The 19,678-nt window shown below is 40.1% G+C and overlaps 1 protein-coding gene across 8 annotated transcripts in view; it reads left to right on the top strand.

Moving 5' to 3' along the window:
• The window catches only part of ATG4C (autophagy related 4C cysteine peptidase), a 35,244-nt gene that overhangs the window by 1,519 nt on the left and 14,047 nt on the right, over positions 1 to 19,678 (top strand). For 7 of the 8 annotated variants that reach the window (XR_006292718.1, XR_006292719.1, XM_007059039.4 and 4 more), the window contains exons 2-7: positions 3,402 to 3,530; positions 9,024 to 9,107; positions 9,822 to 10,055; positions 14,204 to 14,534; positions 16,517 to 16,587; positions 18,436 to 18,572. Coding sequence is in view for 6 of the 8 variants with exons in the window: in XM_007059039.4 (XP_007059101.2) it covers positions 3,455 to 3,530; positions 9,024 to 9,107; positions 9,822 to 10,055; positions 14,204 to 14,534; positions 16,517 to 16,587; positions 18,436 to 18,572 (933 nt within the window). In the remaining 2 variants the exon portion in view is untranslated. Of the gene's footprint in view, positions 1 to 3,400; positions 3,531 to 9,023; positions 9,108 to 9,821; positions 10,056 to 14,203; positions 14,535 to 16,516; positions 16,588 to 18,435; positions 18,573 to 19,678 lie in introns of all 8 variants that reach the window. The other variant, XM_043552942.1, reaches the window with a different exon arrangement.

The raw sequence follows: 19,678 nt of genomic DNA, 5'->3' as shown, positions 1-19,678 counted from the left end.
CAAAGAATAATCTGAAACAGTTCCTAAAGGTCTGCTTGTCAAAAGCTTTTACTCAGCATTAAATCCTGAATGGGTAAAATGTTCTATCTTTGTCTGAGAGAAAAACTTGTTCTCTTCACCTGCCCTTCAAGGATACTGTTTTGAAATACCCTTTACGCTTATCAGAGTGTAATTTATTGACTGTCTGAATGTGTGGTTTTTGTTAGAAAAGTGACTATAAAAATGATATTTTGGCATTCCATATTTAGTCTCTGTCAGTGACTTCCATATGAATTTTGAACACTGTCATTACTGCAAGTGCAATCTCTTCTGAGAAACAAACTGGGTTCTTTTTTCTTCTCACATCACCAATAATAAAGATCCTGGAATCCAGAATTTCTCTAGTGATCTTACTGGTGATGCATAAAGCAGAGTAGATTAGAGCTTGCTCTTCTGTCGCTAAATTAGTTAGTTAATAAATTAGGCTGTTAGTAAAAAGTCAGTAAAAACTTTCCACAGTACCTAGGAGCCTGATAACACTCAGAGAATTTTGTGTGTATGGTGTCTTCTGGCACTTTATTCATATAATCCTACAGTACAATGTTTCTTATTAGACAGCTTCTCAAAATTATAATAAACCTTTCGTAGAGAACAGAAGCTCTAGGTTTTAGAGGGGGCTTACAGCAAGCAGTGTCTGTTGGGCCTGATTCTCTTCTCATACTGATCTTTTATTGCTATAACTCCACTGATTTCAGTAGAGTTACTCCTGATTCCTATCAGCATGAGAATTGAATAGCCCAGTGTGTTTTCTCCCAAAGTGAAACATTTGACTCTTTGAACTTGGTATTCTTTTCAATACTATACTAAAGACAGGAGGATTTCTAGGAAAGAAATGTATGAGGGTAAAAAGAAAAGTGTACCAGTGTGGCTAGCATCTTTTAGGGGAAAACAAGATTAATGTTTCTCTTCAGAATACTAGAATTTCTTTCATTCCCGAGGTTAAGCAGAGAGAGCTTTTATAACTATAGAGGCCATTGGTTGCCATAAATAACCATCCTTGATTGATCCTATGAGAGCAATAACAGAATCACGAAGAAGCTAATCTCTAGCTCCCTCAGATAATCACGACTATTATCCCTGTTACTTGTCCACACAAAGTCTCTTCTTTTCTTTCCTTCTTAATTTTCCTCCAAAACACACACACACACACACACACACACACACACACACACACACACACACACACACACACACACACACACACACACAATCTAAAGGACCTGGTTAATAAAGGAAAGGATGTAGAGTTGTCACTCTTTATGAAGCTTTGTTTGCTGTGTTTCTGTTAGTAAAATAGTCGTTAATTTATTTTATTTCTTGATTTATGCGACTGAACAAAATGAAAACTAATACCAGAATTGCTCCTTTCTGTGGGGAAGAAAAAAACTTAGAAGGGGATGTTTGACAAGTTTCCACCCAAATCATTCCAGGGATGGGGACGAAGAGAATAAGATGACAGTGTTTACGCTCTTGTGCCATAGGCTGCATTTTCATTCCCAACTGTACAGAGCTCTGGAGACACAATGCCTTGTAACTTCTCACTGGTTCTGGGGAACTTGACATCTCTTCTCCATCCTTATCACTGACATAACTCCATCAGAGTTATGCTGCCAGGACTTTCCTTGGTGCTGGCTGTCCAGAGTTAAACGTGTCTTCCGCAGGGTGGAGGGAATAAGGTAATACAGCCTCGTCCCATGCATTTCTGTTCCGATCCTGCCCCCAATGGAGAGCCTCTCATGTGAAGGGGAGTTTTGGCTTTCGATTTCCAAACTTTTAAAGGAAAGAGTGGAATTAATGTCCGTGATGGAGTTGCCCACGTCTCAAGCCATTTAATTATAATAGTGAGCCCTCTTGTTTGATAAAACACTGAGTGAATTATTCTACTTGGCTACAAAGAGGGCAATGACTATAATGATCTACCTATAATGCCAAGATCCATTTTCGAGGCTAGAAAAGTTTGGTCTTGTAGCAGGGACTGTTAATTCGTTCAGCCTTTTGTTAAAACTTTTGGTCTACTTAGCATGGGCAAGAAAATGCTCCTCAACCAAGTATTTTAAAGTAAATGTATTTCTGGTGAAAGGTGCCAGCTTGACAACTATAGAAACTGAAGTCCTCTATTTATTGGTAAAGTATGTGCAATTTGGGCAGTTGTATTGTTCAATAGCAACCTTTCTTGTTAAGTGGCACTGATGGACAGACTACCAAGGGAGTTCTGTTCAGTTCTCTCAGACTTCTTCGGAGAAGAAAAAAACCAGGTGAGGGTAGTATGCCGCTTTTATGTATTATAGAGAAATGGGGCATTTGAAAGCTGAATCAGTTTGTGCTGCAGCTTCTAACATGTTAGTAAGTATGCACTGCATTTCTCATTGTTTGATTATTCCAGGAATCAGTTTCCCTTTCTTGACAACTTGTAAGTAGCTTTTTAAAACATTAAGTGAATTAGTTTGCAAGGTAATCGCTGCTCCCACTATTTTATGTATTCGGTCTAGTTATGTTGCTAAAATGATCACCTTTTAGCAACATAACTAGACCGAATACATAAAATATATGTACAAAAACCCTTTTTGTCTTTTGTACAAAACAAGATAAAAGTAGAAGGGAAACTGCAATTAGCCTGTACATGTGATTAGAGGTGATGTAAAGTACACTATAAAAGATCTCTAGAAAATATTGATAAAATAAATACTGTTGCAAAATAAATTTAATTTTACAATCTTCTATAACAAATTGTTTCTGTACAAAATAGTCTCAGTTCTGTTACACATAAAACCTGTTTTCAGTAACTATTTTCTTCCTTTTCCTCCACAAGCTCAACATCTTCCTCTTTGTTTTCCGTCCCACCTCCCTCCCCACTCCAGCACCACCTCCTCATCAATACACACACGCGCTCTGCATTGGAAAGGTCTGGTTTATATCTGAAACCAACATGCAGTGTCCTTTTTTTAAAAGTTATTTTTATATTATTTTTATGTGCTCAGAATCCTAGATGTGAGCAAAATAAACTTATAAAACTCTCTAATATAGGGATTCAAGCATTCCGCTCTAACTACAAATTGAAACTTGAGTGTGAGGTTACATACACTAGTGTGGTCTATGTGGTCTAGATCAGTTTCTGGAACGGAGAACCGATGGAGGACATATTTTATTTAGCTTTGTACAGTAGTTATATTGTATATTTCGAATTAAATGCTTTTATTACACATTCATAGAACATGTGATTGTTTTTCAGTCCCTGGAAGTGGAGGATTCTGAAAGTTTATTATTGTTTCTGGTCATGTTAGGTTTAAGTACCTAAGCATGCTGGTGATACTATACAATGTATACTCTATGCCCATAGTTATGTTTATTTTTTGTTTTTGTAGTGACAAATTCATGTCTTGCAAGACAGTGATGGCTTTTTCTCTAGAATTTGAATATGGAGGCCACAGGGACAGATGAAGTGGAAAAGCTAAAATCCAAGTTCATGTCTGCATGGCACAATATGAAATACAGTAAGTGAAACAGTGGATAAAATCCTGACTCCATTGAAGTCAATAGTTTTGCCATTGACTTTAGTGGGGAGCCAAGATTTCACACAGTAAGTATATTTGTATACATCTATTAATCAAAAATGTAACTTGGACTTTGAAACCAATTTGTTCTTCAACAATAAACTAAATAATCTGGGAAAACAAACTCATTTAGATACTCTCTTTCAATTTAAATATTTTAAGGATTTATTTTTTTCAGTGACTGACTTAGGTCAGAAAAACAGATTGGCATTAAGCACAGATGACATGACAGTTTTGCGTAGGATCTTAAACAGAGAAGTTGTAAAATCAGGCTATAGGAATGTCTACACTTGCGAGTTAGAGCGCATTAAAGCAGTCCAGTGCTCCCTAACTCACAACGCATCCAAGCTGGCAAGGCACGTAGAGCACCCTGACTCCGTGGCTGGAGCGCTCCTGGTAATCCACCTTCGTGATTGGCATAACGCTTGGTGCACCGTGGCTGGAGCGCCGCAGTACCAGTGTGGATACCCTGGTCTGTTAATGCGCTCTGATCAGCCTCCAGAAATGTCCCACAATGCCTGTTCTAGCCACTCTGGTCGTCACTTTGAACTCTACTGCCCTGCCCTCAGATGATGAATCGTCAGACCCACCCTTTAAATTCTCTGGGAATTTTGAAAATACCCTTCCTGTTTGCTCAGCAAGGCGTGGAGTGCTCTCAGTGCATCTTTCCATGCCTCCACGCACCAGGCGATCTTTGGTATGGAGCAGTGGCAAGGTGCTGGACCTCATCAGTGTTTGTGGGGAGGAAGCTGTCCAGTCCCATCTGCGCTCCAGCCATAGGAATTACGATACCTTCAGACAGATATCAAGGGACATGATGGAAAGGGGCCATGACAGGGATGCACTGCAGTGCAGGGTTAAAATGAAGGAGCTGCAGAATGCCTACCACAAAGCCTGCGAGGCAAACCGCCGCTCCGGTGCTGCCCCCCGCGACCTGCCGTTTCTACAAAGAGCTGGACGCAATATTGGGGATGACCCCACCTCCACTCCAAGAACCACCATGGAGACTTCAGAGCCCAGTTCAACAAGGCAGGAAGAGGAGGAGGAAAGCGGGAGTGAGGGTGCTGAAGAGGAGGAAGACACTCTGGCATCCCTAGATGCATGCAGCCAGGAGCTGTTCTCAAGCCAGGAGGAAGGTAGCCAGTCGCAGCGGCCAGTGCTTTTGGAAGGACAAACACCAGAGGACATGCCCGGTAAGCGGCTTTTATTTTGGGAAGGAAGTTATTTGGTGCAGGCTCTTGGGACGAGGAGGATTAGGGCTGCATGCATGCTCTCTCGCATCCTGGTAATCTGCCTCAGTGATCTCTTCAAAGGTCTCATCCAGAAGCCATGCAGTGGGCTTGCACAGGTTCCTTGGGAGCGCTACTGTACTCCTTGTCCTAGTCAGGCTAACATGTCCGTGCCACTGTGCCATGAGGCAAGCTGCATATGGGCCAGGGCAGAAGCCGCATTGTAGTAGAAGACCCTCCCTTGCTTCCCAGGTCACCCTGAGCAGCGAGATATCTTCCAGGATGAACTCCTGTGGAAAATGTGGGGACAGTATTCAATATAGGGGCCCCCTGCAACTGTTGGCTCTCCCCAAGGCACAGAAACCGAGAGGACAGTACGGCAGTGAAACAATCAGTCCCCCTCGACCCCTGTGCTTACTCACCATTTTGGGGCTTCTGTGGGTTACGTGAGCTCGCTTTGGGCCGGGCAAATTCTGCTATTGTTTAGACTGTGCTTGTCTTTAAGTACGGGCAAATCATTGCTTTGTCTGGTGTGAACAATGCTGCCTCTGTTAAGTGTTGCATTTTGCCTTTACAGATGCAATCTTGAGATCTCACCTGTCCGTGTTATTACCGGCCAAAAGACTCCAAAGAATTAGGAAGAGGCCATGTAGAAGCAAAGAAGACATGCTGCATGAAGTAATGCAGCAGCCCCTTCATGAAAATCAAAAAGCGCAGGAGTGGAGGGAGAGTAAAAGGAGGTTCCGCCAGCAGAATGCAGAGCACCAGCACCAAAGAACGGAGCAGCTGATAAGCATTATGGAGTGCCAAGCGGACTCAATCCAGGAGGTTGTAGCCATGCAGGCGGAGCACTACTGCCGCCCCCCACCCCCACCCCTTGTCCCAAAACTCTTTCCCTTGTGCCCCCATGTCACCTCCAACCCACTTTCCCCAACATCCGGGTTCTTATCGCCAGCAGCTGCCTCCAACACCTGTAGCTTCACCACCCAACCCTGTAAACTACTACCATTACCCACTGCACTCAGCCCCCATCACCATGCATTTTAGCCAGCCTGAAGTGCAGCACTCATTGCACAGCACTCCAGACAGGAAGGCTGAGTATGAGAACAGGACAAGCAAATCTGTGATTGAACTGTTCCTCACCCTGTCCCCTTGCCCTTTCTGTTTCCCAAGCAGTTGTGTTTCTTTTCAATAAATGAATCTTCTTTTAAATAAATGGATTTTTTGGCTTTGAGGATATTCTTTATTATTGCATTAAGTAAAAGATACCTTAGCCCAGGAAAGCAACAGGCACTGCAAGTCAGTGTAGCAAGCACAGATTCCTACTAACATTGGAACCACTGGACTTCACTCCCGTGCAGGGCACCTAACATTACTGGTGGCTTTCAGTCTCAAATTGCTCCCTCAAGGCATCCCTAATCCTTGCAGCCCTGCTCTGGGCTCCTCTAATAGCCCTGCTCTCTGGCTGTTCAAATTCAGCCTCCAGGTGTTGAACCTCTGAGTTCCAAGCCTGAGTGAATCTTCCACCCTTTCCTCTGCAAATGTTACGGAGGGTGCAGCACGCGAATATAACCGCGGAGATGTTGTCATCGGCCAGGTCCAGCTTTCCATACAGAGAGCGCCAGCGGCCCTTTAAACGGCCAAAAGCACGCTCCACAGTCATTCTGCACCAACTCAGCCTGTTGTTGAACTGCTCCTTGCTGCTGTCAAGGCTCCCTGTGTAGGGTTTCATGAGCCACGGCATTAAAGGCTAAGCGGGGCCTCCAGGGATCACAGTGGGTATTTCAGCTTCCCCTATGGTGATTTTCTGGTCTGGGAAAAAAGTCCCAGCTTGCAGCTTTCTGAACAGACCAGTGTTCCGAAAGATGCATGTGTCATGCACCTTTCTGGGCCAGCCTGCGTTAATGTCAATGAAATGTCCACAGTGATCCACAAGTGCCTGGAGAACCATAGAGAAATAGCCCTTCCAATTAATATACTCGGAGGGTAGGTGGGCTAGTGCCAGAATTGGAATATGAGTCCCATCTATCACCCCTCCACAGTTAGGGAAACCCATTTGTGCAAAACCATCCGCAATGTCATGCACATTACCCAAAGCCACGGTTCTTCTGAGCAAGATGTAATTAATGGCCCTGCAAACTTGCATCAACACGATTCCAACGGTCGACTTTCCCACTCCAAACTGGTTAGCGACTGATCGGTAGCTGTCTGGAGTTGCCAGCTTCCAGATTGCAATAGCCATCCGCTTCTCCACCAGCAGGGCAGCTCTCAATCTCGTGTCCTTGCACTGCAGGGTGGGGGCGAGCTCATCACACAGTCCCATGAAAGTGGATTTTCTCATCCGAAAGTTCTGCAACCCCTGCTCGTCATCCCAGACTTGCATGACGATGTGGTCCCACGACTCAGTGCTTGTTTTCCGAGCCCAAAAGAGGCATTCCACGGTGGTGAGCGTATCCGTGAATGCCACAAGCAATCTCGTGTCATACGCGTCATGCGAGTCGACATCATCGTCAGACACCTCACTGTCAGTTTGTAGCTTAAGGAGTAACTCAACTGCCAAACATGACGTGCTGGCAAGATGCATCAGCATATTCCTCAGCACTTTGGGATCCATTCCCGCAGAACGAAAGGGAAGACAGAGCACACAGAACAAAAAACGTTGAAAAATGGTGCTAAATGTGGATAGAAGCACAGGGATTGCTGGGATGCGAAGCGAAGCATCATGGGGCATTGGGACAGGACCCAGAATGCCCCGCACCTCCTGCCCCCTTCCCACAAGCTACAGCGCTAGAATGGGAAGAGGTGCCCTGTGGGATAGCTGCCGATAATGCACCAGTCCCAATGCCGCTGCAAATGTGGCCACGCCAGTGCGCTTGCAGCTGACAGTGTGGACACGCTGCAGCGCTTTCCCTACTGTGCTCTCCGAGGGCTGGTTTAACTCTCAGCGCTCTACATCTGCAAATGTAGCCATGCCCTATGTGTAAGACTACAGCAGCAGAGCTGCAGCTTGTAGTGTAGTGATGCTTCTTACATCGATAGAAGGGGCTTTTCTGTCAGTGTAATTAACTCACCTGTCCAAGAGGTCGTAGCTAGGTTGACGGAAGAATGTATTTACACGGGGGGGGGGGGGTTAGGTCTACATAGCCATGGGACTCAGGGCATGAAATTTTTCACAGCCCTGAGTGACAGAGGTAGGTCTGTCTAATTTTTAGTTGTAGACCAGGCCTCAGTATGAGCAGTTCTCATTGGTAGTGTATTTTGATAAAGTTAAGACTCTGGGTCAAATCCTGTCTCCATCAAAGTCAATGGGGTGTGGATTTCACCCTTTGTCTCTTCTCTCTCAAAACAGTTCAGAAGTAGGCAAATCTCAAAACTTGGTCACGAGGAATTAGTTAGCTTTTATCTTCCCATTTCCCCTCAAGGCCTGAGGTCAAAATTTACATCTTAAGTCAGTGGAAGTTATTTTTGAGTGAAGACTGCAGGATTTGGGCCTAAATGGGGAGGGGGGGGGGGATTGGTGCAATGTTTGCTAATATTAAATATTCAAATCAGGACGTGCAGCAGTTAAGATTAAACATGGAACCTTAATTCTACCCTTTGTGGCTATATGTTACACTATTGTGTTTCTCAATGAAGTATGTAAGTGTTGAAGTTCTGACAGCAACATTAACTCACCCATTTTGTGCATATATATTTTTTTTATTCCTGTTTTTCTCAAATATGCATCTTAATCTTGTGACTAAATGTATACAGGAAACTTTGCAGGTTGTGCATTGTGGCTTTTTAGTATTGCTGTTGGAAGCTTAACTTGAGTATTTTAATATAGTAATTAAAAAAATCACAAAATTAAACTGTATAGTAATGAGTTCATGCAAAAAGACAGAGTTAACATAAGTTCAGACTTAACTTTTGCATTTCATGACTTCAGTGCTTACGTATGAAATTTTCAGGTTGCATAACATCTTATGTGGGTGATATTGTGTTTACAAGGGCTACATTACTTTAAGCTTGTTGACTATAAATCCATTCATGTGTCTTAACAGTAGAACCTGTTTGTATTATTCAATCTATAAAATAATTCCAATTCCAGTGTGGTGTTTCCATGTTCTACTAACTTGTGTGACTTTTTGTATAATCAAATGCTTTTGGAAGTGTTTTGAAATATTTCAGCGACAAACTTTTGTTTGCTTTGTATCCCTTTTAGGTTGGGTATTGAAAACAAAAACTTACTTTAGAAGAAATTCTGCTGTCTTCTTGCTGGGAAAATGTTACCATTTCAAGTCTGATGGTAAGTGTAAAGGATTTAATTGATCCCATTTTGGCACTGCTCTGTGAAGTCTTTGTAATCATCTACCAAAACCTTTATTAATAGAGAATTAAAGTTCACAATTTAAATATGGAAAAGCTAGAATATTCTCAGTTAAGTTTCCAAAACCAGTTTTAATACCTGCCCCATCCCACTGTTGGCACATAGGCCAGAGAATCCAGCCATTGTCAAATCAGACTTCATCCTTTGTGTGCATACGTTTTATAACCTATGCTTGAGTTTACTCATCTGTAAAATGGGTACTGAGGCTTAATCAAAGGTACTGCATAAACTCAGCCTTGTTCAGGAGAATGAAATGGTAATACCAACATCAAAGTAACACCTTCCTTGATGATTTCCTAGTCCCTGTTAACTCTTTCCTGTGCAAATTTGCCCTCTTATGGGAGCCATTTTCCCAGCATGCCTTTCTCGGTTTGGCCACTTATATTTAGTAGGACCAAGCAGCTGCAGCCTTAAAATGGCCATTTCAATTGACAGCTGCTACCTGAATCATTCTTTGTTTCAGCTGCTACATACCTTTTATGTTTCTCCTCAGGTTTCGCTACTTGTTGCGGAGGAGATACTGTAGTCTCCTAGGGAATTCCTATTTTTTAATAGTATAATTTTATTTTAATTAACAAAAGTCCTGTGTCAGTTAATTTCAAAGCTGTAACTTGTGTTATGTCTGTCTTGCAGAACCCAGTGAACTCTCTCCAGATGGATCCTGCTTGGATATAGTCGAGAAAGTCATTTCTGGAAATGTAGAAGAGTTTCGTAAAGATTTTATTTCTAGAATATGGTTGACTTACAGAGAGGATTTTCCTCAGATAAAAGAATCTGCTTTGACAACAGACTGTGGTTGGGGTTGTACACTGAGAACTGGTCAGATGCTGCTGGCTCAAGGGCTTGTGCTTCATTTTCTTGGTAGAGGTAAGCATGAAGAGTAGATTATTTTTGGTTTTGTCAGGAGGTAGAACCAAGCATCAGGATGCAGGTGGTCCTTTGTTATAATGATGAGGGACATGCATCAGCCTTCGCATATGCATCCAGTAAACTTAGCTAGCTAAAGTGCTTGCTTGCTTTTGATTCTGGACTGCTTTTTAAGAATATAGGAATTGCTTTACTGGATTAGACTAATGGTCTGTCTAGTCCAGGAACCAGTCTCTGATGATGGTGAATACTAGCTGCTTCAAAGGAAGCTTCAGGAAACCCTGTAGAAGTTAGTTTTGGCAACAGCGAAAATATCTTCCTAACCCTTATTATCCAAAGGTTAGCTTATGGCTGAAGTATGAGAGTTTATGTCCATTTCTAAACTCCTAACTAAAAAATAAAACAAAACACGCACCTTTACTTCAGTAACTGCATCTTCTTGTTATCCATGTAAATGTTCAATCCTTTTTAGAAACCTAGTAGGTTCTTGACCTCAGTGATATCTTGCGGTAATGAGTTCCACTGCCTAATTGTGGGCTGTGTGCAGAAAGTATTTCCTTCATCAGATTTAAATTTGTCATCTTTCAATTTTCTTTAATTCTTGTATCATGAGAGAGCGTTAACAGAAGTTTCTAATCTATTATCTGCACGATTCACTATTTTTTTCCCTGGTGGAGTTTGGAAAAGTTATTTTTCTGCTTCCCTTTGTGTTTTCTTATCTTAACCTTGTTCTTTCAAGATATACTGTCTTACAGCCGCAGTCTCCTTTGGGGAAAATTGACTGCTTTCTGGGGTTGAGCATATTACCTCTCATGCTCTCCCCAGTCTTTTCAAACCCAAGAGGTGATAGACTGGAAATACAAAGCTGTTTCCTGCATGGTAGTTTGTTTCAGTACCACTAGGTCTGCAAGCCAGCCACCTTCTCAGTATTTCATCCTCTTTCCTTCCATCCCTTCTAAATACATGTATCCGTTCCCTGTTGATCAATTCCTGTGCTGGGTTGGCTGTCCCCCATAGTCAAAGACCTTTCAACCCTGTCAGTCCCAAACTCTGGTTTATTGCAAGATTGCAAGGGAGTGTGTTGTTTTGTTTACTCAGCGATTTGGTGGTCTATGAGGGTTGTATTTATAACTAACCTAAAAAACATAGCATTCCGAAGGTCCAGCTCAGTAATATTTTGCAAATACTATGTAAGCCAAGAACCAAATCTTGCATGGTTCTTAAAGCCCTAAAACCACCACATCAGAAAATGCAATTTTGACTATTCTTTAGTGGTCCAGTAGCAAAATTGAACTGTGGAGTTGACAGAGCTAGCATTCTTTTTGTTGTAAGCACTTTGTCTGCTTAAAATATTGTTTTGTTCCATTTGCCCCAACCCCAACATCCAAACATATGAAATTATTGTGTTTGGAGACGGCTTATTCACTGATCCTACCCCAGTTTCCCCATAAATACAGCTTTTGTTGCACATAAATCTTTTATTTAAATTTTTTTAAAACCCTGCACAATCTGGATAGAACACTAAACATGAATATGCAGGTGAGGCTGTAGGAGTAGCCCAGTTTAACATTACCAAAACAAAAGGGTCTTGACTAGTCTTAATCTAAAGTGTATTTTTTAAAAACTTAAAAATCATTCTTGTACTATCCACCATGTATCCTCACTTGTGAGTCATGTACTGTTCTACTTTGGAGCTCCCACATTTCTGTGGGAGCCCATCTGTATAGGGAAAGGAGACATGTCTGGTCTACATGAAAGTCTTCTGTCATCACCCTGCCCTTAAGGGATAGTAAATCTTCTTTAGAAAAGCTTTTGGTGAAATTGGGGTAACTGAAATGTGTTGTATTCACATCTTCATATGAAATATTTAATTGGTTGTGGATCCTTTTCTGGAGATTTTTTTAATAGTATTTTCTTTTAACCAAAAAAAAAACTTAAATGCCACTAATAGCTAAAATGCTTATCTTTCCACAGCTACGTGAAATGCTCCAAATACTGCAGTATGATGTTGTCAATGAGTTTCTATTTTTAATTTTTATGTTTTGGAAGGTTTTACATTTAATTTTTTGGTACGTACACAAATATGGCAGCTTGAGATGTCAAGGTTCAGGAACAACTAAGTCCATTTCATCTTTCTGTTACATTTGCATCTTCCTTGATTTCTGAATCTTCCTCTGAAGGGCTTAATATGAGGCTAGAGTTTAGTAAGTCACTTCCTATGACTGAAATCTGTCTCTCTTGTACATATTAGAGCAGATGTTGTCAAACTGTGATCCATGGTAGACTTGTTAGTGCCACAGAGCTGGCAGCTCACATGATTCTTGTGTCTTCTCATTTCCAGTTGTTTTTACAGGCCTCTTGGCTCTTTATTGGAAAGAAGAGACTGGAGGTCTGTAAAAGCATCTGCAAGCAAGGAGGAGGATCAGCTCTAATTGACTGCCTCTACCAGTAGCAATCCTACTACCTGCCTTATTCCAGCAGCTGCTCTTTTAATAGTGATTCCCTCATGATGCTTCCCATCTCGAGAATGCCCCTCTCCTAATTGTCACCTCCCAAAGAGCTGTACATCCACAGACTGGCTTTCTGAGCTAACAGTGACAACCCAGACCTCGTACACACCTGTACCACCATTTATAGTTCCTCCAATGGCTTCCTCAGTTTTCCTCTGCCCACAGTCTGTCTGGTATTTGCATTAGACAAAGTGCAACAGAGGACATTATATTCAGACACAGTACACATCCTGGTAGCTTTAGTTTTTAGCATTTTAAAGCTAAATAAAACTTGAGTTTAAAAAAAATTTGTGCAATCTGACTGTATTTTATATGCAATTTACAAATGATCCGTCAAATGTTCACTTTACATCTACCACCATAAAATAGTGAAAAGATACTACTTACAAATCTTAAAGTCAGGTGGCAATATTCTGATGTCAGCATTATCATTTCCATTTGTATCCCTTGCACAGTGCATTTCTGTTAATCAATAGCCTATGTACTTTGTGGCAAGTTGGAGCTAAATTCTGCCTCAGGACTTCTGGATTCCATGGCACTCTGATGGAGGTTCTGTAGCAATTTCAGATTAAACTAAAGATGAGATTTTTATTAATATGAATAATACAATTGGTACTTTTTTTTTTATTTTGATACTAAATTCATTGTACATCATTCCATATCTTAAGTTTTGATGTGCAGTAGAATTTTGTATTGAAGATGCATCATAGTAGTTATTGGGAGAAGCTGGAGGAGGTTATAGCATCTGGCCAGTGTCAGTTTAGGCTTTGTTGGGACCGATTGGGAGGGACCCACAATACGCTGGTAAGAGAAGCGTTAGTGAATTGTTAGTGTTGTGTTGACATGCTGAACCAGTTTACACCAACTAGGCTAGTAATGTGGACACTGCGTGTAAGGCAAACTGTTACAGAAAAAGTAGTACCAGAAACATGGACAGGAGATGCTTTGCTACAATAGCTAACCTTGAAACAGTTCTGTTCTCTAGTATAAACAGACATTACAATTTACTTTGTTTGACAAATCTTATGTTCTGGAGTGTCACTCTGCTGACCTTTTTTTGACTGATGTGCATTTTGAACATTGTTTGGGAGAATGGTTCTTCTGTTCATATTATAAGAATTCTACATCCATGTTTAAAAAAAAAATTATAAGAATTCTTCTCCATAAACTTGTCTTAGGAATCAACAAACAAGAAAGAAAAAGAATCAGTCATCAAAGGCTTTGCCTTGAATAACTATCAGTTGAACCTTTTTACATGTATTAAATAGTTAACTTACTGTGTTGATGGTATGTAAATTCCCCTAATCTCTATCTTGTAATTATACCCTAACTGGCTAAGTCTGCAGAGTCTACTATATCCTCTCCTGGAAAATCCTGCTAACATTAATGGCTAAGAAAGAAATGTAATGTGGCTAGTGTCTTCGTTGCTTCCTCCTTTCTCCCGCACAAATAAAAATAGCACAACGTATTATACTGAGTTGAAATTTTTTTTGCCTATATTCTCAGCAGCAGCATTTGCATGTCTGTGTAAAGCATAGGTTATTGGTTTTATTAAAAATTGGCACTTTTTTGGTAATTATACGAAAAACTTACTGTTAAGAAGTGTAAAACATATCTTTAAGAAATATTCTGTTTCAGCCTGGACCTGGCCGGGTGCGCTGAACATTGAAAATTCAGACTCTGAATCATGGACAAGCCACACAGTAAAAAAGCTGACTGCATCATTTGAATCATCACTTACGGGGGAGAGAGAACCCAAGGTCCTCTCAAATGGTCATAAAGAAGCTCTAAAGAGAGACTGTGATGACAGTGAAATGAGAGATGAAGTTTATCATAGAAAAATAATCTCTTGGTTTGGAGATTCTCCACCTGCATCTTTTGGCTTGCATCAGCTAATAGAATATGGAAAGAAGTCTGGCAAAACAGCTGGAGACTGGTATGGGCCTGCTATAGTAGCACACATTTTAAGGTAAAAAATATCTTTAAATTGTCCTTCATTATTACAATGCCTTAAGTGTTACGGGAGAAACATTTAGAAGTGTCTTGAGATTTCTTCAGATTAATTGGACACCTAACCATTAATTATTGACTTAGCAACATGTCCATGTTACTAGCAATTTAGAAGAGCTTTTTTTTTTTTTTTTTTTTTTGCGCGATAGGAAAGGGAAAATAGCAGCAACTGAAGTATGAGCTTCTATCCAGTCTTGTCATTTATTTCTGAAACACTCCTATTTTCCTCCAGTCTGAGCAACAAGAGACCCAAGGTCTCTCCATACCTGATCTTTAAATAGGGCTGCCTTTAATGAAATGTTCTAAAAACTAACCACTCTTTCAACCTTGGAACATGCATAATATTATAGATTTTTTTTATATACTGTAACCTGGGGGCTGTAATGTACTGATAGTGTAATGAAATGTCAGAGCTAAAATTGATGTTTTCAGCATTTCTTTGCACACATCAAATTCTTGTGAAACTGTAAATGTATGGGACTATTAATATTATAATTATATTATAGTAAAAGTAAAGGATCTTTGACATTCAATATGGGTGTAAAAAAAAAAAGCCAATTTCTCTATACTCTGTGCCTTTATGTGCCATTTCTTTGGATACTACTGATTTTGTTTTTTATAGTCTTATGTTCTAGGTGGGTCCCAGTTTAGCCATAAACGGAATCATTAATAAGTCACCTAAACATGAGAGGTCAAAGTTCAGATGTAATTTTTCTACATTTATGTAGATGCTGGAATAATTTCATATACAAGTATACTCTCCTTGAATGAGCCTACATTGAAATACTACAGTGTTTGTGCTATGACAGGTGACTGTTATTTATGTATGTGCCTGTATTTGTAATATTTTCTTCACGTGGTAGATATCTGAAATTGACTTTTTTGTGAAATTTCAAAACAAATATTTTCTACTACTCCATTTTCTAATTTGCAAAAGTATATTTGGCTTCAGGATCCACATGATCAAATCATGCATTCCCTTCAACATAATTCCTACCATTATTCAAACATTGCAAAGCTTTCCTTTCCTAGAACTCCCCTTCTCCCTTACTGCAGTACTGAGAATGTATAGCTCTCCCATAACTTGAGAATGTCTGTAATAAATGATTCTTCAGAATATATTGTGAAATAAAGGGATAGTGACCATTTAATACAATTACGTATCAGAAGTCAAAGGCTAATCTTTTATTTTGAGCAGTTTAATTTCTTTACAAATTTTGTCCTTCACTGGTGATCATGATTCAGACTATCGACATATATTTTCTTTTTAATCTTTAGGTTCATTACTTTTATTCTTCTGAGGCTAGTTTAGTATTGCAATTATCTTTTTAAAAGTTTCAGTGAAACCATGGAGCTGTTCAAATGTTAGTTTTTGTTCTAATAGATGTCTGAAGCTAATTCTATACATCTTTAGCTTGTCTTCTTAGGTTAGTTGTGTGAGCTGAAAAACAGTTCATACTGAGCCGATACTACTTTGAAGGTTAGTTAAAGGAACCCTATCAACTTGAAAATCACATTTCTGTTGGCAAATTTAGTATTTCCTATAGTTACAAATAAGACAAAAGATTACTATAACCAAAGGTATGTCAGGTGGTGGTGGTGTTTGTGTTTAGTTAATTTTGTACATTTAATCAGATTCCGTGTATTGTCACTTTCACTGCTGCTTCTTAATAGCCTGTCAGTTTCTGCTTTTGCTGGAAAGGCTTTGAAATATTCTACAGGGGTGGCTGAAAAAACCCCACAATAAAATAAACAAACTTCAATTTATTTTTATTTAAGGGATCCCCGTTTAAAAGGTGATCTATCAGAAACTGAAATATTTTGAAATCGGTTTCTTTTAAATTCAAGTTAATAGTATCTCTAAAAATCAAGAATCTAAATTCAGTTTACTGTTAATTTCTTGAAATGAAATACTCTAGCAAATCTTTTATTTGCACTTAGAAAAGCTGTTGAAGAAGCAAGAGACCCTGAGTTACAAGGGATAACTATCTATGTTGCTCAGGACTGTACAGGTAAGTGATGTGGCTATTGCAGGTTTTAGTCAACTTTATAAGCGCTTCACTTATGCTTTTCAGTTAATGCTCAACAATATTACGATTTCAAAAGAAAAAACTAAATGCTATCAATGTGTTTTGAAAATCTAAAAATTGGAATCATGAGCTCAGAGTGGATATTGATTTCTGCACTATATCTTTGTCTTGATGAATCAAACATAATAAATGGAAAGGATGGTAAATTACTTGTTTGACATCTGATTAGGATAATGGCACTCAAAATAGTTAGATGGAAAAAAGCATCCACAAATCTGCTGGCATGTATAATTTCACTCCGATGACTTATTATTTGTTTCTAGGGAGTCTGTTGTTCTTTCTGCTAGATCTACTCTTTAAAATAAGTAAAAATGGTTTACATTTCCCTTCCCTGTCTTCCTTTTGGTGAAGTGCAGAAAGTGGTAGAGATTTTTCTTAAAAACAAAAAACTGTCAGTAATTTAATTTATTATGCATTTTCTTAAATATTAAGCTGCATTCTCTTTGCAACGAAAAGTCCCATTTCTTGCAGGAACATGTCCATGGGAAAGTTAATGCACCAGTTTCTAGTAGTAATAAATCTGATCAGTTCAAAGATGTGATCAGTCCAATAAACCAAGCACTATGGTTACCTATTTTCTACTCTAACACGATGTATAGGACATCTCACGAACACAAATGCTTTTAAATACTTGGTTGTTATCACAGGTAGGGTAGATTAGGGCTCTGGTGGATGTGCAGAAGTGGAGGGTGACAAGACAAACTAAATATGTAATAAAACTTTACACTAATGACTATGACAATCTAGGCTTTCAAATGAAAGCATAATATATTACTTCTATAGCTGTGTTCAGTTGCCAAAATTATTACTTTTTATGATCTACTGTACCTGATCTTGGGAGATAATACAGGAATATCATTCCTTTCTATGATCAAGCTAGTTTTAAAGGGACATACTCAACTTAATTGTATATTGTAAACAAATTTCTTTACCATGTTACAATTAACACCTATGGGCAAGGGTCGGCAACCTTCGGCACACAGCCCATCAGGGTAATCCCTGCAGCCTGCGCTGCTTCCCGCAGCTCCCATTGTCCGGGAATGGCGAACAGCGGCCACTGGGAGCTGCAGGGAGCCGTGCCTGCGGACAGTCAACAGAAACAAAATGTCTCGCTGCCTGCCAGTGGATTACCTTGATGGGCCGCGTGCCAAAGGTTGCTAACTCCTGCCTTAGGGTATTAAAAGTGAGAGAATTTTAAAAATCTAATGTAGTCTTAATTTAAATATTGGAAGTGGGTTTTTTTGTCTTTATGCACTTTCTGAGCGGAGGAAGTAAAACAATGGTATTATATTTTTGTTTAACTCAGGATCTAATACTATATTGTTTGAACATTAATGTTTTAAAAAAGCTTTTCTTTGAGATACATATTTTTAAATACAAAAGTTAGTTCTAGGACCAAATTTTAAACTATCCATTTATTTTAAAACAAATAGAAGAAATGTTTCTCTGCTCTTCTCAATAACTACTTTCCTACACCCTATATGCCACTTATCCAAACTGTTGAACTCAACAATGTAACATATCTTTCTACAAAATGCCACTTGAGGTGAGGAAAACGTGATTAGTTTCTATTAATACAGGTTTTTTCCGAAAGACCATTTAATGTGGCGAGTGTAATTTTTTCAGAAATGAACAGGTTTGGTTTATCGTGCTTAAATATAATTGTGTAGGCATATAAAATTTTGTAAAAGGTATTCAGTATATTTTTACTTCCAAAAAAATTACATGTGTAGCTTACTGATGCTCAAGTATTTTCATTCTTATTTTCAGTTTACAGTTTGGATGTTGTTGATAGACAGTGCTCTTCTATGGGCTCTAAAAAAGCAGATATGAAAGCTGTAATTATATTAGTTCCTGTAAGACTTGGTGGAGAGAGAACCAACATGGACTACTTGGAATTTGTAAAGGTATGAAATAAGAGTTCATTCTCTGTTTCAAACAGTAGCACTAGGTATGAAAAGATTCTTCATGGTGGTAATCTTCTAGCCATTAAATGCATGGTGATGATTTTACAGTTGTAAGTTGTAAAGTTTGACTTTACAGATTTTAAATGTCAATATTACAAGATCACACATAATTGCAGAGCACATGATGTCCTATGGCAGGGGTTGTGAACCTTTCAAAGAAGAGCCATTTTTTATTTTTGTCTTTGACCAAAATATTTCGAGAGCCGCATCACACACAAAGTGTTGGGCAGGAAGGGGTGTGGGCTGTGGGAGGGAGTTTGGGTGCAGGAGGGTGCTCCGGGCTGGTGCAGAGTGTTGGGGTGCAGGAGAGGGTGAGGGGTATGGGCTCTGGGAGGGAGTTTGTTGCAGGAGGAGGCTTCGGGCTAGGGCAGGGGGTTGGGCTGCAGGAGGGGGTGCAAGGTGCAGGGCTCTGGCTGGGAGGCACTTACCACAGGTGGCTCCCAGCCAGCAGCACAGCAGGGCTCAAACAGGCTGCCTGCCTGCCCTGGCCCCACGCCGCTCCCGGAAGTGTCTGGCTGCTGGCATGTCTCTGTGCGCCCCTTGCGGGGAGGGGGACAGCGGGTCTTTTTGTGCTGCCCATGCCCACAAGCACCACGCATGCAGCTGTGAGGATGATGCTGGGGGCAGGGGCAGCACGCGGAGCCCCTTCCCCTCTCCCCTCCACAGGGGCGCACAGGGACATGCGATCAGCCGGTCGCTTCCCGAAGCAGCATGGGGCCACGGCATGCAGGCAGCCTGCCTGAGCCCTGCTGTGCCGGACAAAAAAAAGTGTTCTGTAACGTAAGGTATTGAAGGGTCAGATTAAAGAGCCTCAGGTTGCCGACCCCTGGCCTATGGTAAAGCAGTGATAAATATTTCATTGCTAAAGTAGTTTCCTGAAAAGACACTAATGCGATGACTCAAATTACAAATATAAATACCATAGATATACTAAATTATTATTTGTGGTGTCTTAAATGAACTTTCATATTAACAAACACTTAAAAAATATAAACCAAGCTGCTTATTTTCTTTTCTGTTTTTTTAATCTTTAAATAGCGAATATT

The sequence above is a fragment of the Chelonia mydas genome, chromosome 8 (genome assembly GCF_015237465.2).
Source record: "Chelonia mydas isolate rCheMyd1 chromosome 8, rCheMyd1.pri.v2, whole genome shotgun sequence".
NCBI lineage: Eukaryota > Metazoa > Chordata > Testudines > Cheloniidae > Chelonia > Chelonia mydas.
Note: the sequence above shows the minus strand (reverse complement) of the source record. Positions and strands in the feature narration are given on the sequence as shown.